This window comes from Xenopus laevis, chromosome 2S (assembly GCF_017654675.1).
Source record: "Xenopus laevis strain J_2021 chromosome 2S, Xenopus_laevis_v10.1, whole genome shotgun sequence".
NCBI classification, from domain to species: domain Eukaryota; kingdom Metazoa; phylum Chordata; class Amphibia; order Anura; family Pipidae; genus Xenopus; species Xenopus laevis.
This window is the reverse complement of record NC_054374.1, coordinates 157,129,087-157,152,585: the sequence shown is the minus strand read 5'-3', so window position 1 is coordinate 157,152,585 and position 23,499 is coordinate 157,129,087. Positions and strand designations below refer to the sequence as shown.

The following is a 23,499-nucleotide window of genomic DNA, read 5'->3' as shown; positions in this document are numbered from 1 at the left end:
TTTAGATACCAGGGTTTTCAATGAGAGACAAAGATTAGTAAGAGGACCTGATCATTAAAAAACAAACAAAAAACTGTAGCCTTACAAAACTATTTTTGGCTGCAAGGGCCAGTAACCCCCGTTTGAATCCTGAAAAAAGGCAGGCAAAAAATAGTTAAAGGATGAGTAACATCAAAAATGTTTTTAAAAAAATTTGAGTTTGTATACTACGGAAAAAAAACCACCACCGCGTATTAAACTTTAAAATTGCAAAAGCTTTAGTTGGAAATAACTTACTGAATCTCCGCTTGCGCTCCTCTTCATAAAAGGCGATAGGGTGATCCATCATGCGGCGCTCGATTTCTCCTCCCTGCCATATAGGAGATAGCCATTGCACAATCGAGCATTGAACAATGGATCGTCGACCTGACGCTTTTTCTTTAGAGGAGCGCAAGCGGAGTTTCTGTAAGTTATTTCTAAATAAAAACTTTGCGATTTTAAAGCTTAATATGTGTTGGTGTTTTTTTTTCCGTAGTATACAAACTAATTTTTTAAAAACACGTTTTGATGTTACTGGTCCTTTACTGTCATGGGAAAAAAAAGTTTTTTTTCAAAACGCATCAGTTAATAGTGCTGCTCCAGCAAAAATCTGCACTGAAATCCTTTTCTCAAAAGAGCAAACAGATCATTTTATATTTCATTTTTAAATCTGTAATGGGGCTAGACATATTGTCAGTTTCCCAGCAGCCCCCAGTCATGTGACTTGTGCTCTGATAATCTTCAGTCACTCTCTAAATGCCCATGAGGAAAATGATTAAAGGCTTCCAAGGTGTTGAGATGGGAATTGAACCTCCACAGTTTCCATATGGCTGAGTGAAAATGTCCTGCTGTTAAACTGTCTGAGCAATGATTCCCATTGCATTATGCAGATCTTAACCATGGTGGTTTCTACACTTGATCTGAGCTCAAATATCCTTTTTATATGTTATATACTATTTTAATGTTCTGCACGTCGTATGATCCTGAGACAATCCACCCTCTGCTGTATCATTTGGGGGTTTGTAATTCAGCGGGAACTGAGGGGGTTACTCATTACTGTACAGGTATTGGACCTGTTATCAAGAAAGCTTGGGACCTGGGGTTTTCCGGATAACTGATCTTTCCCTAATTTTTTTTTTTCAGTTGTTTTCAGATTGTTCACCATAAAGAAAGACTTTTTTTCTTTTATTTTTTTTACAGTTTCCCCAAAATGTAAGTTTAATGTCTGTGTCGCTGGTGTTTCAGTCTGGCAGCTCAGTGATTCTGGAGCATATGAACTGTTACAACTTGCTACATTTAGTTGATACATTTAGTTGATACATTGATCAGCAGCATCTGTGGAATATTAGCAACTATTGTATCAATTCTAACAGCAGCCTTTAAAGGGGTTGTTCATCTTTGCGTTGACTTTTAGTATGCTGTAGAGAGTGATATTCTGAGACAATTTGCAATCGGTTTCCATTTTTTATTATTTTTTTTTTTTTTAAATGATTTATTTATTACTTCAACACATAGTCATACAGTTTGATGCATTCGAGTAATGTACAGCATAAAGTAGTTGACATCGTAATGAAGAGTTTTTCAATTTAACCCCCGGGAGAACTGGAAAGGAAGGTGCAAGTACACCATGAAAGAGGAGAAAGAAGACAGAAACAGATCACGTAAGAGTAGAGAGAAGAAGAAGAGAGGTGAAAAGAAAAGAGGAGAGATGAGGAGGGGAGACAGGAAGCAATACGATGGGGAAAGGCAGATCCAGCTTAGATTGCCGTAGTACAGACAGTCACCTAGAAAAGAGTCATATTAGCATGAGTCAGAGAGACACATAACCTGAGGGTCCCAAGGTACAGCGCATAAAAGTCAAAATTCGTACATCCAAAGTACAGAGGGCAAAGGTACACCATACTAATCATCCAGTTTGAGCCAATCAATAATAGGGGTAGGCGAGTCACTGGGTCTATTTGAGTAGGAGTTATTATGAAGTATCCATAGCGACCAAGTATTGTTAAACTTAGCAGGACAACCCCTAGCTGCATAGATTTGTTCCAGGGTTGGCAGGGTTTGCTCTAAGGGGGAGTTGCCCCCGAAACGTTGTGTCGACTTAATAAACACGTAAGGGTTAAGTCCCCTACTTGAATTGCACCTGTGTGCCGGTACCTGTTTTCTTCGTTTGCTCTACTAGGCCAATCCAGAAGTTTAACGTAGGTGGCTGCTCCTCTTTCCACTTAATAGCGATGGCCTTTTTCGCCTGAAAAAGTAAGAAAATAAGTAAAGTCCTTTCTGATCTTGAGATTACTGTATCAGCAAGAAAGTTGAGTAGGAGAACAGTTGGGTGAAAATCTATTTTTTTTCACAAAAGTTGAGAACAGACAGGACGCTGAGGCAGGATTACTGCTGGTGTGCAAATTTATTTTTCACACCGGGTGAAAATCTATTGGCAATGCCATTAGCTGAGTGAGGTAAGTAGCAATGTCTGTCCAAAACAGCTGAATTCGGGAACAAGACCATATCATATGAAAGAAGTCAGCCTGCGGGCTTTTACACCTATTGCACTGATCAGGTATTGCTGGGCTGATTTTATGGAGGAGATAAGGCGTATAGTATGCTCTGTGAAGGTATTTAAACTGGATGAGTCTGTCCCGTGACCTGATGAGTGGAGATATATAAGTGTCCTGCAAAATAGTATTCCACTGTTCAGAGGTAAGGTCAGGAATATTAACGATCCATTTCTTAAATAGGTCTTGGGTAGAAGGGAGGTTGGTTTGACAAATATGTCCATATAAGGTTGAGAGAGGTTTGTTGAGCTGATTCTTTCTGAGCAGGTCCTCAATTGAGGAAGTTTGTATCCGAAGAGGACTAGCGTGGAATTGCTGTGTGAGGGCATGCCGCAATTGCAGATAGCGAAAAAACATCCTATTGGGGAGATTGTACTTGGCCTTTAGCTGGTCAAACGTGAGCAAGACATTGTCCACATAGACATCATTAATATACTTAACATTAAATTGTGCCCAGGTAGAAGGGTCAGGCAGTGTGAGCAATTGGTCAAGATTCGGATTTAACCATAGCGGAGTATACGGAGAAATAATTGCAGTTAGTGCATCATGCCTATGGTGTACCTGTTTCCAAGCCCTGACAACATTCTTCATAATAAATGTGGAGTGAGTTAAGGGGAGTTTATCTCTGTAGATCAGATTCCTGAGCCCTTCCAAAGAGCCAGCTATTTGGGCCTCTAAAAGAGTCACCGGGTCTTCAGGGGGAGATTCAAGCCACCGCTTCAAGGGCAGCAATTGGGAGGCCAAAAAATATCCTAGCATATCCGGGGCTGCCAGGCCGCCTTTAGTAAGGGGGGGAATCAATGCTGTGTATTTGACCCTCACCGGCCCCGGAGACCAATACAGTTTGATAAGTAGGGAAAGTAGTTGCTTAAAGAAAGAAGGGGGTAACCAGGTGGGTGCTTGTCTAAATAAGTAGAGAAATTTAGGGAGGAACTTCATCTTGAAAAGATTAATCCTACCAATAAGAGAAAGTGGGAGTCTAAGCCATCTATCAACCGCCTTTTGAAGGGATATCATGAGAGGGTCAATGTTTAACTCTTTAAATTTCTCAATTTGTGGGTGCACATAGATACCTAAATATTTCAGGATAGTGACTCGCTGTAGCGGGAGGTCGGGGTCAAGCACATCGGCTGCTCCTGAGTCAAGAAGGAGAAGGGTGGACTTAGACCAATTTATCTTAAGGCCAGAGTATAGGGTGTGGGAGTTTATTAAATGAAGGGCTGCCCTGAGGGACGGGCCCATTTTTTATTATTTGTGGTTTTTGAGTTATTTAGCTTTTTATTCAGTAGCTCTCCAGTTTGCAGTTTCAGCAGTCTGGTTTCTAGAGTCCTTATCACCCTAGCAACCATGCACAGATTTGAATAAGGCTGGAATATGAATACCGTACAAAGCATTTGTTTTTAGATGGGGTCAGTGACCCCCATTTGAATGCTGGACAGAGTCAGAAGAAGAAGAAGGGAAATAACTGAAAAACTATTACAATAAAATAAATAAATAATGAAGACCAGTTAAAAAGTTGCTTAGAATTGGCCATTCTACGATATACTAAAAGTTAACTTAAAGATGAACCACCCCTTTAAAGAAACTCAGGGATTCGGCTCAGCAGGGAAAAACTTAAGGAATGTATTTATTAAATGTATAAATTTAGAACAGTTAAAGAGTCGGCGATAGTGATGTGCGGGCCGGCCCAATACCTGCGGGATCCGTGGGTCAGATCGACCTCGCACTCCTCTTCGTGGGTGGCGACTTCTGGCTTTATAGCTGTGCGCCTGCTCACCCCACCCCCTCTTGTGACGTCATCAGTGGGGCAGGTCTATAAAGGGAAGTCGGTTTCGCGTGGGCTGAGGGAAGGGCGGGTTAGGGTCAGGTGCGGATCGGGAAAAACCCTACCCGCAAATCACTTGTCGGTGACCCTCCTTCCAGAGCTGCTTTAGAAAGTGAAAAATGGGGCTTTTAACTTCAATATTAGAAAAATGGTCACAAATAGAAAATTTAAAGTAATTGGAAAAATTATTTCTGGTGAAACTGGAAAAAGTGTTTGAAGGTGAACAACCCCTTTAAGTCTACTAGAAAATCATGTAAACATGAAATAAACCCAATAGGCTGATTTTGCTTCCAATTAGGATTAATTATATCTTAGTTGGGATCAAGTACAAGCTACTGTTTTATTATTACACAGAAAAAGAAAATCATGTTTAAGAAATTTGGTTTATTTCATTATAATGGAGTCTATGGGAGACAACCATTCTGTAATTCGGAGCTTTCTGGATAACAGGTTTCCAAATAACAGATCCTATACCTGTACAAAGCAGAATTAATCCTGGAATGACGATTTTTTTAAAGGGGAACTATCGGGGAAAATGAACATTTAATAAAAGCTTCATCATACTGAAATAAGAAACTTTCTAAATATAATCAATTAAAAATTCTGTACTGAAAAAATCAAGTTTATGTTCACTATTCCTCTCTCAGCATCTGTTTCTCTTCATTCTGTCTTTATGCAGCAGTTCGGTGTGAGATATTCATTGACAGTTAGATCCAATATATCTTATAGGGGAGCTTCTTTTGCCTAGAAGATGTATTAGAGCTCACTCTATTAAAATCCCCAGACATCATGTCTCTCTACATGCAGAATTTGTGCAAAAGGCAGTTATTTTGTTTGTACTGGAATCAGTTATTTGAGTGAGCTCTAATTCATCTGCTAGGCAAGGAGCCTCCCTATAAGATATATTGGATCTAACTGTCAATGAATATCTGACACCCAACTGCTGCATGAAGACAGAATGAAGAGAAACAGATGCTGAGAGAGGAATAGTGAACAAAAACGTGATTATTTCAGAAACAATGCAGAATATTTAATTCATTGTATTTATAAAGTTTCTTATTTCAGTGCGATGAAGCTTATATTAAATTTTCATTTTTGAGATAGTTCCCCTTTAAACATTATTTAGATTGTGATCCTATTATGCTGAAATTGCAGAGACCCTTTACATCTGGTTTTAGGCTGGCTGTACCCCCACAGGCACAAGGAGGCCAACTTTGTAAATAGAATCAGTTCCCCCTGAATCACAAACACATTTCATTCCTTGCTGAATTAATGGAAATTAAGCAACTCATTATCCAGTCTATGATGTGCCAGATAGGGTGATGATATGTGAAAAATACATGTCAAGGTTTGGGTTCTAATGACTGTCAATCTCCACTTTTATTTAGGACAACAAGATAATGCTGAAGGTGGGAAAGTGTCTGCGCCCCCTGCTGGCATGCAAGAAAACAGCCGACTGAGTGAAGCCAGTAACTTTTCTTTGGGAGATCCAGATCTTTCCAAAACATCTGCCGGCAGCCAAGAGCAGAGCAGTAACGAAAGCATTAGGAGCCGGACTAAGTTATCTTGGAGACAGACATTGTCTCTAGAAGCGGCTTCATTTCATAACTTGAGCCTCCCAGGTAAATACACTGTAAATGTTTTTATTTGAGCCTGGCACATCTGTTAATTCACTCTTCCATTTACTAAAAGGCACATCAGAGGCCCAGTGATGTACATAGCCCTCTAAGTGACTTTTATGCACCTCATCTGGCCCTCAAACATACATGGCTGACATTACAGATCATAGATGTCATCACATGCTAATACCCTGTTCTTTGTACAGAACCATGCTAGCCTTTCCTCACTGTTTGATTATATATATATATATTGAATAAAGTACCCCCTTTTGTAAAATATAGGGATATTATAAGTTACCGAGGAGTTTCATGACCATATAAAAACACGAGGCCGAAGGCCGAGTGTTTTTATACAGGTCATGGAACTCCGAGGTAACTTCTAATATCCTCCATATTTTACAACTGGGGGTACTTTATTTATTATAATACACAAATTTCAGTGAGTCATGTGACAGAAATGACATCAGAACTCACCGTTTATAACTGATGACATCAGAACTCACCGTTTATAAGGATATAATTTACAGGATATTCATGGCTTTTGTGTATTATTTATATATATATATATATATATATATATATATATATATATATATATATATATATATATATATATATATATATATATATATATATATATATATATATATATATATATATATATATATATATATATATAAAATATACACACAAATACAAGAGTCCTCTGCACTCAACCCATTATTTGTCTATATGTATTTTGTGGTCACAGCCTCATTGCACCCCCGCCTAATGGTTTTAAAAAATAGTGGTGAGCACAACTTTCCCTTGATATAGATATATCTCTGTACAATTCGCAAAAGCCATGCGTATCCTCTAAAGCATATCCTTATAAAAGGCTCTTAGCGATGTTATACATGTAGTGATGTCACTTGTCACATGACTCACTATTATAATAAATTAAGTACCTCTTGTTGGAAACTATAAGGATACGAGTTCCATGACTATATAAAAGTGTCATGGAATATATATGAGTCAGTAACTGGTTCCCTTTCTTCAGATCAATCCTGGAGCTCTTCAGGCCTTTCTCCTTGTCCTACTGGTAACGAAACTGGCTTCCATATTCAGCACCCTGCCCAGGAGGGAACTGATTTGCTGGTAAGTGGTTACAACAAAACTGCCTGAGATTGAAGCTTATTAGTGGGGAGACCAGGTAATGATCAGTGATGAAAAATAGCCAAATCTGATCACTAGTTTAACACTGGTGTATGATCTATCTTTGCCTGGGAAGCGTGTGTGTGTGTCTGACTGCATAGGAGTGTTCGTGCATCTGGATCATTGTGTGTGTGTATTTATAAGTGTGCATGGAGAGAAAAGGTTGTGCTCTTACTGGTTTGAAATATGATGACATGACAATTTCCAGATCACAACCAGGGTGGTTTCTACACTTGATCTGATCTCAAATATTGTGTTTGAGTAGGAATGAAAGTGTGTATTTGTGTCTGGCTGTTTGTGTATGTTGTGTGAATGTAGAGAAAGAATGTTGTGCTTTTACCTGTCTGAGCATAGATGACCATGGCATTATCCAGATCTTAAACTTGTTGGTTTCTACACTTGATCTGAGCTCAAATATTTTGTGTGTCCAAGTAGGAATGAATGTGTGTGTGTGTGTGTGTGTGTGTGTGTGTGTGTGTGTATGCATGCAGAGAAAAAGTTGCGCTCTTACTGACTTGAGCAATGATGACTGACAATATCCAGATCATAACCATGGTGGTTTCTACACTTGATCTGAGCTCATATATTTTGTGTGTGTCCAAGTAGGAATGAAAGTGTGTGTGTGTGTGTATGCATGCAGAGAAAAAGTTGCGCTCTTACTGGCCATGACAATTTCCAGATCATAACCATGGTGGTTTCTACACTTGATCTGAGCTCATATATTCTGTGTGATTCTGTGTGAGCTCAAATATTGTGTGTGAGTAGGAATGAAAGTGTGTATGTGAGAAAGTTGTGCTTTTACCTGTCTGAGCAATGATGACATGACAATTTCCAGATCATAACCATGGTGGTTTTTACACTTGATCTGAGCTCAGACATTCTGTGTGAGTGTCTGCATAGGAATGAAAGTGTGTGTGTGTGTGTGTGTGTGTATAAGGTGTGAATAGAGAGAAAGTTGTGCTTTTACCTTTCTGAACAATGATGACTGTGAGCTCATATATTCTGTGTGAGTGTCCAAGTAGGAATGAGTGTGTGTAGAGAAAAAGTTGTGCTCTTACTGGCTTGAGCAATGATGACATGACAATATCCAGATCATAACCATGGTGGTTTCTACACTTGATCTGAGCTCATATATTCTGTGTGTGTGTGTGTGTGTGTGTGTGTTTGAGTAGGAGTGTGTGTGTGTGTGTGTGTGTGTGTGACTAAGGTGTGATAAAAAGAAAATGTTGTGCTTTTACATATGAGCAATGATCACCATGACAATATCCAGATCTTAAACTTGTTGGTTTCTACACTTGATCTGAGCTCAAATAGTGTGTGTGTATGTGTCTTGAGCAATGATGACCATGACAATATCCAGATCATAACCATGGTGGTTTCTACACTTGATCTGAGCTCAAGTATCCTGTGTGAGTGTCCCAAGTAAGAATGAAAAGTGTTTGTATGTGTGTATAAGGTGTGATAGCAAGAAAATGTTGTGCTTTTACCTATCTGAGCAATGATGACCATGACAATATCCAGATCTTAACCTTGTTGGTTTCTACACTTGATCTGAGCTCAAATATTTTGTGTGCATTTGTCAGGCTTCTGCGGTGTTAGTTTAGTTCTGCATACAGTATGTATCTTCTATACAGGGGGCACCGGAGCTGGGAAGAAATGATCTTGGATACAGTGCACAAGCGCCGGAGGCTTTCAGTGATCACTTATCAACAACCACAATCTCTACAGGCAGTTTTCTGACTAGCGAGAAGGCGGATTCAAGCACAATCAATTCAGGTCTGGAAGTTTTCATGATCTTATACATAATACAAATCGTACAGTACATGGTTGGTGAGGGCCTTCTCTATTCTAGTATTACATAATATAAATGTACTTCCCAGTGGCCAGATTTAGATATATTGTTACTTGTGTATATATGTGTATTCTCCCTGCTGTAAAAGCCACTGGGAATTGTAATGGTCATAAGACTTTTACAGCCAGGAAATGTATATGCATTGCATATACTTTTATATGATATGCAGTTTTAGGGGTAGATTTATTAAGGGTCGAATAGTACATAGACACAGAAAGTTTACAGCTGATTTTACGGTCCTAAACAAAGGAGAACTAAAGCTTTAGTAAAAAAGTAGGCTATAAATGTTGTACATTATCTTTTGGGTTTCTGTACCAGCCCAAGGCAACCACAGCCCTTTAGCAGTAAAGATCTGTGTCTCCAAAGATGCCCCAGTAGCTCCCCATCTTCTTTTCTGCTGATTCACTGCACATGCTCTGTGCTGCTGTCAATTACTGAGCTTAGGGACCCACTCACAATATACAGTACACGTAGAATAGGAATGTCACAATATAAGGCTGATTAGTAATTAATACAGATAATTACTACATGGCAGCACAGAAACCAGTGCAATTAGCATCAGAATTTAATAATCCGCAAACCTGTAGCATCAGCTTATATTACAGGGGAAGCTCATTTTCTGCTGGATAATTAGTGACGAGCCCTAAGCTTAGCTTCTCAACAGCCAATCAGAGCCCACTGAGCATGTGAGTGTCACAGACACTTTCCAAGATGGTGACCCCCTGTGACAAGTTTGAAGTCCTGGATCATTGCTGCTATTGACAAGCTGAAACTTTAGCCTCGTGCAATAAGTTAAATAAATTAAATATGGCATGTTTAGCCCTATTCATTTTTAGGGTTTAGTTCTCCTTTAGGGAATGTTTTATAGAGGCACCTTGTGGCAGAATCTTTATTCATATAAACAGAATCGCTCACCTACTGATGCTTCTCCACTGTGTACAAAAGTAAAAACAGCCCACCTAAAACTGGTAGATGGGAATGTGACAATTTAACTTTTCTCTTGCCTAGATTGGGGGACACAGGCACCATGGGGATGAAGATCCTGCTGCTTGGAGAAAGGACACTAAAAGGTTAAAGTGGCTCCTCCTCCTCCTGCTCTGGGCTTCATCCCCGCCTACCTCCTCAATCCAGTTTTCTTTTAGTGTCCTCAGAAGGAGGATGGACACTTCGTGGCTGGGAGCAATGGTACAGATTTATTCAGTATCATGCCACTACTGGGGTCAGTGTTTCTCTTCCAGAACCCCTCCAGCCAAGGACTTCTGATCTGAAGATGCTCTATAGCCTTCCCGCTCTACGGAGGCTGCAGGCTGGGGAGCTCCCCCCACACTACCCTGGGCACTGTTTCCCGCTCTCCGGAGGCTGCACCAGTAGCCACGACGGAGGGTATATCTTTTATTGAGCATTCCTGGCTGGCACGAGGAGGTAAGTCAATTCCCTCCTCCCTCCCCCCATTACATGCTGCCTGTCAGCTCTGCAGAAAGGCATTTAGTTTCACTGTCACTGCTATTCTCTCACAGAGATTTTCCTAGGCATTTAGTTTCACTTTCACTGCTATTCTCTGACAAAGATTTCCCTAGGCCAGGGATGTCCAAAAGGTAGATTGGGATCTACCAGTAGACCTTTAGCTGGTCATCAGTAGATCTCAAGACACTGTCAACACACAGTTTGTCTAAATCACCCTCCTGTTTCATGCTTTTTATTCAGATATTTATGTTAAGGTTACAAAAAAAAAAAAAAAAATGGATGCTTAAACATAACAATATACATTTTCTCATGAATCAATATTAAGTAATATTTTTTATGGAACAGAATGCTAACAATGCTTTTATAGATGTAGATCATAATGGGACAACAGCACTAAAAGTAGTCCCCGCATTGGTAACTCAGTGCCATTCCCAGCGACCTTTCGCGCCACCATCTGGCGCTGCGTCTATTTCATTGTGCACGAGTCGCTGCACACGCGCCTCACGGGCACCATCTTACTAAGGTACTATACCAAAGCCCGGGAAACCTCTCTGGCGGCCATTTTGGATCCACATCTCTCTCCAGTACTGAGCGTTTCCAGCCTCACTGTCTCTCACAGAGAAGAACAAGGCACCATTCCTTCCTACCTTGGTGAATAGGTAGTTACGCTTCCCTTACTCTTTCTCTAGGGGATTAACACTTCCCTCTCTCTATGGGACCTACTGTGGGGTTTTTCACTACTTCCCTCTGTCTCCACAGATTGCACTCTAAGGGAGAAGTGGTTCACTCCTCTGGACTCTCCTAATATTCCCCAATATCTTTACTTACTGGGTGGCACTACATAGTATAGCCATGACGGGCAGGGCAGATGACCAGTCCCTTCCCAAGCAGGCAACTGCATGTACCACCAATGCTATTTAGTATTTGGCATGGGCTATTTGCAGACCTAAATTTGCTAGTGTTTTGGCTGAGCCAATATGTGAAGCCTGTAAGACTGCAGCAGTCACTGCACAATTACAATCCCACACAGCCCTACCAGCCAGCTCTGCGACAGCTACGGCTAATCAAACGAGCTTGGATTCTGAATTGGTGTGCGCTCTATCTCTAGCGGGTCTACAAAACCTAGCCAGAATTCCAGAGACTCTAGATAAGGTCCTACAGCACCTATCTACACAGCCTCACAGACAGGTCACTCAGCAGTCGGCCACAAAGCGACCTCCCCTTTCCCCACCTGTTTTGCCTGATGAACAGGAAGAGGGACAGATCCTATCCGCAGATGAATAGGATCAGGATACCCCTAGATCACAATGAGAGGTCGAGAGCCTGATTCAGGCACACCCTACCTTTAGCAGAGCGAACCAAAAACATTTTCAAGAGGCAAAAGAAGTCTTCTTGTGTCTTTCCAGCCTATGAACAGCTGTGTGACATTGTTAAAGCACAATGGAAAATGCCAGACCATAGAGTCCAATTTTCCATCGCTTTACTCAAACTTATCCTTTTACTTTACAGACCTTGGTCTTCACCCCCAGCAGTGGACCCACCGGTCTCTAAATTGTCAAAGACCACCATCATTCCAGTAGCCGATGCGACTTCCTTTAACGATCCTATCGACAAACGTCTTGAGGGTTTCTGCAAGTCGATTTTTACAGCAGCAGGCGGAACTCTCCGACCTATTATTGTCACCCCATGGGTATCCAGGTCAATGGAAGTTTGAACAGGTGGCCCAACTCATGGCTCAGAAGACCCCTCCACAGACCTCTTTCTAGCTCCGATAGCAGACACAAATATATATAAATTTGCGTAGCAGTCCTGGACGCGGCTAAGCTCGTCACAAGGGCTTAGGCATAATCCATTGCAGCCAGACGTTTCCTTTGGCTAAAAAACTGGTCAACAGATCTTACCTTGAAGTGGTCTCTGCTTGGTCTCCCATTCTCAGAAAACAACTTTTTGGTGCTGAACAGAGAAGGTAAATTCTCAAGCTACAGGAGGCAAGAGCACTTTACTTCTGCAAAACAGACCCAAAAGGACAACCTTCAAAAGGCAACCATTTTTTTTTTTTCCCGTCCCTTTCGCCAAAATCAGAGCCAGAGGTCCCAACATGAAAAGCAACAAGCTCCGACCCGCCCCAGATTCCAGTCAGGGCAGAGCACTTCTTGGTCAGGAAGCAGAGCAGCACCTAAGCCCGCACAGGACAAAACAGCCTCCGCATGAGGAGGTGCCCACCCCTGAAAGCTAAACCCTTTGGCGGACGCTTAAGTCACTTTCAAGGCTCCCTACCACAGAACCCAGGCACTCAGCGTGCCAAGGGGTTCCACACGTCCTGACTGCCTCCGCGGTAGTAATGGCGGTCCCTCAAAGGTAAAAGGGGCTTCGGTTTCTACTTAAACCTGTTTATAGTACCCAAAAAGGATGGATCTTTTCACCTGGTGCTAGACCTAAAGGCACTAAACGACCATGTAAAGAAACACCACTTCAAGATGGAATCCATCCAGTCAGTCCTAATGTCCATGGACATAGAGGATTTCAGGGCGGTGATCGACATCAAAGATGCATACCTGCATGTCCCCATACATCCCAACCACCACTGGTTCCTTCACTTTTCAGTGGCAGGAGAATATTGGCAATCCCTGGCACTCCCCTTCAGACTATCCTCCGCGCAAAGGCTATTCACAAAGGTCATGGCTGCGGCTCTAGAGGACCTGCGACTGCAGGGAGTGAGTGTCATACCATACCTGGACGACCAACTGGTAAAGGCCCGTTCCATGGCACTGGCCACAACTCATCTCCAGACACTAATGCTGTTCGTCTGGCAGATAAACTTCCAAAAATCTCGATTCATACCTTCTAAGAGTACAGAATATTTAGGGCTTGATCTAAATTCTTCATTGGGAAGAGCCTTCCTTCCCCAATCCAAGATCACCTCAATGCAGGGGCTCCTGTCAGCTCTGCAGAAAACGGATCAGGTACCTTTAAGGTTGCCATGAGAGTGCTAGGGACTATAGTGTCATCCTGCGATTCCATATGCGCAGCTCCACACCAGAGCCTTACTCCAACACCAGAGGAGGAACTGAGCGAACCTAAACTGCAGGATTCCCCTATCAGAACTAGTTTGAACCTCTATCACTTGGTGGCTTTGACCAACAACACTTCTGTCAGGAAAACCCTTCCCCAATCACCAGTGGACAGTCATCGCAACAGATGCCAATCTACAAGGTTGGGGAGAAGTATTGGGAGACCTAACCGTACAGGGACGTTGGTCACAGAAAGAACTACTCCCCATCAACATCCTGGAATTAAGAGCAATCTACCTGTCATTGCTCCAATGGTCAGGCAGACTTCAAGATCTACCTGTAAGAATACAGTCAGACAATGTGACAGCGTTGGCTTACATCAACCACCAAGGAGGCACAAGGAGTCAAGCTACCCTCGCAGAGGCACAGCAAATTCTTCTGTGGGTGTAAAACACGGTACCAGCTATCTCCGCAGTTCATATCCCTGGAGTGGACAACTGGATAGCAGATTTTCTCAGCCGAGAGACCTTACATCAGGAAGAGTGGAGCCTACACCCAGAGGTTTTTTCAACTGATTCTGGCAAGGTGGGGCACTCCGGGAGTAGACTTAATGGCATCCAGGTACAACAACAAGCTTACGAGGTTCTTCACAAGAAGACCCTCTGGCCCTAGCATTGGAAACACTGGTGGTTCCGTGGCAGTTTCACCTAGCATATGTCTTCCCACCACTGGCACTTCTGCCAAGGGTAATCAAGAAGGGTAGAAACAGTTCTAGTGGCACCCTACTGGCCACACCACACTTGGTTCGAAGAGCTCATAAGTTCATCAGTGGACGCACCATTCCACCTTCCAGACAGACTGGATCTGATCCTCCACCCGAGTTCACCATGGCTGGCTTTAACGGCATGACACTTGAAGCCATAATCCTAGCCAGATCAGGAGTTCCAAAAAAGGCCATACCGACCTTACTAAGGGCCAGACAGCCCGTCTCCGCACGCATCTACCACAGGGTATGGTGTAAATCTAAAGCCAAAGACCCACAGTCCTGGGACGATAGTAGCCTATTGTTATTCCTTCAGGAGGGTTTAGAAATAAGGGCTGGCACTCAGCTCACTGAATGTTCAGGTATCAGCCTTATCTATCCTTTTTCAGCAGCAGCTTGCAATGCTGCCCAACATCAAGACCTTCCTACAGGGAGCATTGAGGATGATACCTCCATACCGTCATACAATGCCTCCCTGGGATCTCACTATGGTACCTTCTGTATTGCAGGAGCAACCGTTCGAGCCATTGGATCAATTCCATTACCTCTGCTGACTCTTGAGGTCGTTTTCTATTAGCCGTCACTTCGGCTAGACTAGTTTCAGAACTAGCAGCTCTATCCTGTCGTCCACCATTTTTGATTTTTTACAAGGACAAGGCGGTGTTGAGACCTACCCTGGATTTCTTCCTAAGGAGTTCCATCTTAACCAGGACCTGGTGGTTCCTTCATTTTGTCCTGAACAAAAGACAAATTTGGAACAGTTACATACGTAGATGTGGTTCGTTCTCTCAGAACATATACCAGGGCTACCAAGAGTAGAAGGAAGCTAGACAACCTCTTTGTCTTACCAGAAGGACCACGGAAAAGCCTTAAGGCATCTAAGGCCACCAATGCAAGATGGATTAGGTCAACAATCTTGAAGGCCTATGAGGTACGAGGTAAGGCCACACCCTTCCGGGTTCAGCTCATTCTACTTCTTCACTCAGCACTTCTTGGGTGGTTCGCCTCCAGGCTTCAGCAGAACAGGTCTGTAGGGCTGCAGTGTGGTCATCCACACACACCTTTTCCAAATTCTACAAGGTGCATACATTCGCCTCAGCCGAAGCAAGCTTCGGCAGGAAAGTGTTGCAGGTGGTTATTCCCTGAACACTAGGGGTAAAAAAGTCCCGCCCTCATGGGTAGCTTTGGGACGTCCCCATGGTGCCTGTGTCCCCCAATCTAGGCAAGAGAAAAATAGATTTTTGTACTTACCGTTAAATCCTTTTCTCTTGTCCTACATTGGGGGACACAGGCCTTCCCTCCCTGTATTAGTTCAAGTTAATGTTGATCAGGTAATATCTTATATAATTTTATTGTTCAAATACCAACAAGTTCAAACAGCAGGTGGTTCATACCGTGCTTAGCTTGCATTGGGGAGGTGCTCCTTCTCTTCACATGGGCAATTGGTAGGGCTCGTCATCTCTTCTTCGGTCAGAAAACTGAGGATTGAGGAGGTAGGCGGGGATGAAGCCCAGAGCAGGAGGAGGAGGAGCCAATTTAACCTTTTAGTGTCCTTTCTCCAAGCAGCAGGATCTTCATCCCCATGGTGCCTGTGTCCCCCAATGTAGGACAAGAGAAAAGGATTTAACGGTAAGTACAAAAATCTATTTATCGACTTAGTAAAAAACGGTTTTCCTTGTCCTTTAAAGGGGTTGTTCACCTTAAAAGTAACGTTTAGTATGATGTAGATCGTTTGCAATTGGTTTTCATTTTTGAGTGAGTTAGCCTTTAATGCAACCGCTCTCCAGATTGCTATTTCAGTTGCTATGGTCCAAATTGCCCTAGTAACCATTCACTGATTTGAACAAGAGACTGAAATATTAATAGGGGAGGACCTGAATGGAAAAATGAGTAATAAAAAAAGAAGAAAAAACCCCCCCAAAATATAAACCAAAACGCAATAATAGAACATTTGTAGCTTTACAGAGCATTTGTTTTTAGATGGGGTCAGTGACCCCCATTTGAAAACTGGAATGAGTGAGAAAAAAAAAAAACGGCAAATAATAAAAAAAAAAACAATAAATAATGAAGACCAATGGAAAATTTGCTTAGAACTGCCCATTCTTTAACATACTAAAAGTTAACCATCCCTTCCAGTTCTCCAGTATGCTTAGAATGAAAAAGTCTTTTGAGTTCTATGGTCGCCAGTAGAGATGCGCGAATTTGTTCGGTTTCGTGAAACACAAATTTTGATGCCTGCGTCAGTTCGCGGGTGTCAAAATTGATGCCGGCGACAATTTGACACGCGCCTATTTCGTCCAATTGTATTAGTCAATGGGCGGGCAGTATATTGTTGCTGGTCTCAATTTTTTCTACGCGCCGTTTCACAAATTTATTTGCCGCCGGTTAAACACAGAAATTCGCCGAGAATTTGCGCCTGCTGACTTTCCTCCCCATTTTGTTTACTCAGAGCCTTTATCAGACCTTCAGAAATGTAACTTCTCCAGTATCGATGGGGATCACCGTACCTGGAGTCCTTCGGCCAATGGGATTCCACAGCCAACAAGACGAAATGAGTTCACAAGCCCAGGTTATTCCATGTCTGCATCGGACCAGCGCAGCCACATTCAGCAGATCATTGATAAATACACCAGAGATCTCAGTGCTTCTCTGGAGAGAAATTTAAGCTTTCATAGTAAGTAGCAAAGAAAAATAATATGTAAGTAATAACGGTATCAAGACATGTTAAAGAATGCTATAGAATGGCCAATTCTAAGTAATTTTTCAATTGGTCTTCGTTATTTATTTATTTTTAATCATTTTTAAATTATTTGCTGCCTTCTTCTGACTCTTTGCAGCTTTCAATTGGGGGTCACTGACCTCATCTAAAAATCAAATGCTTTGTAAAGCTACAAATGTATTGTTATTTCTACTTTTTATTACTCCTCTTTTTATTCAGGCCTCTCCTATTCACATTCCAGTTTCTTATCCATACCTGGACCCTAGCAACCAGATGGCTTAAATTGCAAACCGGGGAGCTGCTGAATAAAGAGCTAATTAAAGGGCATGTAAAGGCAAAAAAATAAAATCCCATTTCTCTTGCCTAGATTGGGGGACACAGGCACCATGGGGATGAAGATCCTGTTGCTTGGAGAAAGGACACTAAAAGGTTAAAGTGGCTCCTCCTCCTCCTGCTCTGGGCTTCATCCCCGCCTACCTCCTCAATCCTCAGTTTTCTTTTAGTGTCCTCAGAAGGAGGATGGACACTTCGTGGCTGGGAGCAATGGTACAGATTTATTCAGTATCATGCCACTACTAGGGGTCAGTGTTTCTCTTCCAGAACCCCTCCAGCCAAGGACTTCTGATCTGAAGATGCTCTATAGCCTTCCCGCTCTACGGAGGCTGCAGGCTGGGGAGCTCCCCCCCCACACTACCCTGGGCACTGGTTCCCGCTCTCCGGAGGCTGCACCAGTAGCCACGACGGAGGGTATATCTTTTATTGAGCATTCCTGGCTGGCACAAGGAGGTAAGTCAATTCCCTCCTCCCTCCCCCCATTACATGCTGCCTGTCAGCTCTGCAGAAAGCCATTTACTTTCACTTTCACTGCTATTCTCTCACACAGATTTTCCTAGGCATTTAGTTTCACTTTCACTGCTATTCTCTCACACAGATTTTCCTAGGCATTTAAGTTTCACTTTCACTGCTATTCTCTGACAAAGATTTCCCTAGGCCAGGGATGTCCAAAAGGTAGATGGGATCTACCAGTAGACCTTTAGCTGGTCATCAGTAGATATAAAGACACTGTCAACACACAGTTTGTCTAAATCACCCTCCTGTTTCATGCTTTTTATTTGATATTTATGTTAAGGTTACAATATACATTTTCTCATGAATCAATATTAAGTCATATTTTCCATGGAACAGAATTCTAACAATGCTTTTATATATGTAGATCATAATGGGACAACAGCACTAAAAGTAGTCCCCGCATTGGTAACTCAGTGCCATTCCCAGCGATCTTTCGCGCCACCATCTGGCGATGCGTCTGTTTCATTGTGCACGAGTCGCTGCACACGCGCCTCACGGGCGCCATCTTACTAAGGTACCATACCAAAGCCCGGGAAACCTCTCTGGCAGCCATTTTGGATCCGCATCTCTCTCTCCAGTACTGAGCGTTTCCAGCCTCACTGTCTCTCACAGAGAAGAACAAGGTACCATTCCTTCCTACCTTGGTGAATAGGTAGTTACACTTCCCTTACTCTTTCTCTAGGGGATTAACACTTCCCTCTCTCTATGGGACCTACTGTGGGATTTTTCACTACTTCCCTCTGTCTCCACAGATTGCACTCTAAGGGAGAAGTGGTTCACTCCCCTGGACTCTCCTAATATTCCCCAATATCTTACTTACTGGGTTGCACTACATAGTATAGCCATGACGGGCAGGGCAGATGACCAGTCCCTTCCCAAGCAGGCAACTGCATGTACCACCAATGCAATTTAGTATTTGGCATGGGCTACTTGCAGACCTAAATTTGCTAGTGTTTTGGCTGAGCCAATATGTGAAGCCTGTAAGACTGCAGCAGTCACTGCACAATTACAATCCCACACAGCCCTACCAGCCAGCTCTGCGACAGCTACGGCTAATCAAACGAGCTTGGATTCTGAATGGTGTGCGCTCTATCTCTAGCGGGTCTACAAAACCTAGCCAGAATTCCAGAGACTCTAGATACCGTCCTACAGCACCTATCTACAGAGCCTCACAGACCGGTCACTCAGCAGTCGGTCACAAAGCGACCTCCCCTTTCCCCACCTGTTTTGCCTGATGAACAGGAAGAGGCATTGGGAAGAGGGACAGATCCTATCCGCAGATGAATAGGATCAGGATACCCCTAGATCACAATGAGAGGTCGAGAGCCTGATTCAGGCACACCCCACCTTTAGCAAACCAATAACATTTTCAAGAGGCAAAAGAAGTCTTCTTGTCTTTCCAGCCTATGAACAGCTGGGTGACATTGTTAAAGCACAATGGAAAACGCCAGACCATAGAGTCCAATTTTCCATCGCTTTACTCAAACTTATCCTTTTACTTTACAGACCTTGGTCTTCACCCCCAGCAGTGGACCCACCCGTCTCTAAATTGTCAAAGACCACCACCATTCCAGTAGTCGATGCGGATTCCTTTAACGATCCTATCAACAAACGTCTTGAGGGTTTCTGCAAGTCGATTTTTACAGCAGCAGGCAGAACTCTTCGACCTATTATTGCCACCCCATGGGTATCCAGGTCAATGGAAGTTTGGGTGGAACAGGTGGCCCAACCTCTTTCTAGCTCCGATAGCGGACACAAATATATAAATTTGCGTAGCAGTCCTGGACGCGGCTAAGCTCGTCACATGGGCTTCGGCATAATCCATTGCAGCCAGATGTTTCCTTTGGCTAAAAAACTGGTCAACAGATCTTACCTTGAAGTGGTCTCTGCTTGGTCTCCCATTCTCGGGGAAAAAAAAAAAAAAAAAAAAAAAAAAAAAAAAAAACAAAAAACAAAAAAAAACAACTTTTTGGTGCTGAACAGAGAAGGAAAATTCTCAAGCTACAGAGCCAGAGGTCCTAACATGAAAAGCAACAAGCTCCGACCCGCCCCAGATTCCAGTCAAGGCAGAGCACGTCTTGGTCAGGAAGCAGAGCAGCACCTAAGCCCGCACGGGACAAAACAGCCTCCGCATGAGGAGGTGCCCACCCCTGAAAGCTAAACCCTTTGGCATACGCTTAAGTCACTTTCGGGAGGTGTGACGGCATAGAGTACTGGAACCCTGGGTCCTACAGATCATTTCTATCTCATAGAATTCGCTCAGCTACCTCCGAGGTGATTTTCCATCTCAAGGCTCCCTACCACAGAACCCAGGCACTCAGCTTTCCATGGGGTTCCAAACGCCCTGACTGCCTCCGCGGTAGTAATGGCGGTCCCTCAAAGGTAAAAGGGGCTTCGGTTTCTACTTAAACCTGTTTATAGTACCCAAAAAGGATGGATCTTTTCACCTGGTGCTAGACCTAAAGGCACTAAACGACCATGGAAAGAAGCACCACTTCAAGATGGAATCCATCCAGTCAGTCCTAATGTCCCTGGACACAGAGGATTTCAGGGCGGTGATCGACATCAAAGAGGCATACCTGCATGTCCCCATACATCCCAACCACCACTGGGTCCTTCACTTTTCAGTGGCAGGAGAACATTGGCAATCCCTGGCACTCCCCTTCAGACTATCCTCCGCGCAAAGGCTATTCACAAAGGTCATGGCTGCGGCTCTAGAGGACCTGCGACTGCAGGGAGTGAGTGTCGTACCATACCTGGACGACCAACTGGTAAAGGCCCGTTCCATGGCACTGGCCACAACTCATCTCCAGACACTAATGCTGTTAGGTTGGCAGATAAACTTCCAAAATTCTCGATTCATACCTTCCCAGAGTACTGAATATTTAGGGCTTGATCTAAATTCTTCATTGGGAAGAGCCTTCCTTCCCCAATCCAAGATCACCTCCATGCAGGGGCTCCTGCCATCTCTGCAAAAAATGGATCAGGTACCTTTAAGGTTGCCATGAGAGTGCTAGGGACTATAGTGTCATCCTGCGATTCCATATGCGCAGCTCCACACCAGAGCCATGCAGAGCCTTACTCCAACACCAGAGGAGGAACTGAGCGAACCTAAACTGCAGGATTCCCCTATCAGATCTAGTTTGAACCTCTATCAGTTGGTGGCTTTGACCAACAACACTTCCGTCAGGAAAACCCTTCCCCAATCACCAGTGGACAGTCATCACAACAGTTGCCAGTCTACAAGGTTGGGGAGAAGTATTGGGAGACCTAACCGTACAGGGACGTTGGTCACAGAAAGAACTACTCCCCATCAACATCCTGGAATTAAGAGCAATCTACCTGTCATTGCTCCAATGGTCAGGCAGACTTCAAGATCTACCTGTAAGAATACAGTCAGGCAATGTGACAGCGTTGGCTTACATCAACCACCAAGGAGGCACAAGGAGTCAAGCTGCCCTCGCAGAGGCACAGCAAATTCTTCTGTGGGTGTAAAACACGGTACCAGCTATCTCCGCAGTTCATATCCCTGGAGTGGGCAACTGGATAGCAGATTTTCTCAGCCGAGAGACCTTAGATCAGGGAGAGTGGAGCCTACACCCAGAGGTTTTTTCAACTGATTCTGGCAAGGTGGGGCACTCCGGAAGTAGACTTAATGGCATCCAGGTACAACAACAAGCTTACGAGGTTCTTCACAAGAAGCAATGACCCTCTGGCCCTAGCATGGACACACTGGTGGTTCCGTGGCAGTTTCACCTAGCATATGTCTTCCCACCACTGGCACTTCTGCCAAGTGTAATCAAGAAGGGTAGAAACAGTTGTAGTGGCACCCTACTGGCCACACCACACTTGGTTCGAAGAGCTCATAAGTTCATCAGTGGACGCACCATTCCACCTTCCAGACAGAATGGATCTGTTATCTCAGGGACTGATCCTCCACCTGAGTTCACCATGGCTGGATTTAACGGCATGACACTTGAAGCCATAATCCTAGCCAGATCAGGAGTTCCAAAAAAGGCCATACCGACCTTACTAAGGGCCAGAAAGCCCGTCTTCGCACGCATCTACCACAGGGTATGGAGGACATTCATATCCTGGTGTAAATCTAAAGCCAAAGACCCACAGTCCTGGGACGAAAGTAGCCTATTGTTATTCCTTCAGGAGGGTTTAGAAATAAGGGCTGGCACTCAGCTCACTGAATGTTCAGGTATCAGCCTTATCTATCCTTTTTCAGCAGCAGCAGCTTGCAATGCTGCCCAACATCAAGACCTTCCTACAGGGAGCATTGAGGATGATACCGCCATACCGTCATACAATCCCTCCCTGGGATCGCAATATGGTACCTTCTGTATTGCAGGAGCAACCGTTCGAGCCATTGGCTCGATTCCATTAACTCTGCTGACTTTTCAGGTAGTTTTCTATTAGCCATCACTTTGGCTAGACTAGTTTCAGAACTAGCAGCTCTATCTTGTCGTCCACCATTTTTGATTTTTTACAAGGACAAGGCGGTGTTGAGACCTACCTAGGATTCTTCCTAAGGAGTTCCATCTTAACCAGGACCTGGTGGTTTCTTCATTTTGTCCTGAACAAAAGACATATTTGGAACAGTTACATATGTAGATGTGGTTCGTTCTCTCAGAACATACACCAGGGCTACCAAGAGTAGAAGGAAGCTAGACAACCTCTTTGTCTTACCAGAAGGACCACGGAAAAGCCTTAAGGTATCTAAGGCCACCAATGCAAGATGGATTAGGTCAACAATCTTGAAGGCCTGTGAGGTACGAGGTAAGACCACACCCTTCCAGGTTCAGCTCATTCTACTTCTTCACTCAGCACTTCTTGGGTGGTTCGCCTCCAGGCTTCAGCAGAACAGGTCTGTAGGGCTGCAGTGTGGTCATCCACACACACCTTTTCCAAATTCTACAAGGTGCATACATCGCCTCAGCCGAAGCGAGCTTCGGCAGGAAAGTGTTGCAGGTGGTTATTCCCTGAACACTAGGGGTAAAAAGTCCCGCCCTCATGGGTAGCTTTGGGACGTCCCCATGGTGCCTGTGTCCCCCAATCTAGGCAAGAGAAAAATAGATTTTTGTACTTACCGTTAAATCCTTTTCTCTTGTCCTACATTGGGGACACAGGCCTTCCCTCCCTGTATTGGTTCATGTTAATATTGATCAGGTAATATCTTATATAATTTTTGTTGTTCAAATAGCAACAATTTCAAACAGCAGGTGGTTCATACCGTGCTTAGCTTGCATTGGGGAGGAGCTCCTTCTCTTCACATGGGCAATTGGTAGGGCTCGTCATCTCTTCTTCGGTCAGAAAACTGAGGATTGAGGAGGTAGGCGGGGATGAAGCCCAGAGCAGGAGGAGGAGGAGCCACTTTAACCTTTTAGTGTCCTTTCTCCAAGCAACAGGATCTTCATCCCCATGGTGCCTGTGTCCCCCAATGTAGGACAAGAGAAAAGGATTTAACGGTAAGTACAAAAATCTATTTTTTTACTTTCTTTAATGAAAAAGAAACCTTTCTCCAATATACTTTAATTAAAAAATGTGTACAGTTTTTATAAGAAACCTGACTGTATGCAGTGAATTTCTCTCTCCATTTACTGCTGTGGATAGGAATTTTCAGAGGG

General features: G+C 43.5%; 1 protein-coding gene and 1 non-coding gene across 2 annotated transcripts in view; both read left to right on the top strand.

Moving 5' to 3' along the window:
• Positions 1–23,499, top strand: part of cep295.S (centrosomal protein 295 S homeolog) — a 68,666-nt gene that overhangs the window by 33,402 nt on the left and 11,765 nt on the right. The window contains exons 17-20 of the mRNA XM_018242345.2: positions 5,784–6,017; positions 7,054–7,151; positions 8,843–8,984; positions 16,748–16,972. Of these exons, the coding sequence (XP_018097834.1) occupies positions 5,784–6,017; positions 7,054–7,151; positions 8,843–8,984; positions 16,748–16,972 (699 nt within the window). The remainder of the gene's footprint in view (positions 1–5,783; positions 6,018–7,053; positions 7,152–8,842; positions 8,985–16,747; positions 16,973–23,499) is intronic.
• Positions 7,212–7,282, top strand: LOC121400822. Its single transcript, XR_005965952.1, has one exon. It is a non-coding gene; the product is annotated as a small nucleolar RNA U2-19 (small nucleolar RNA).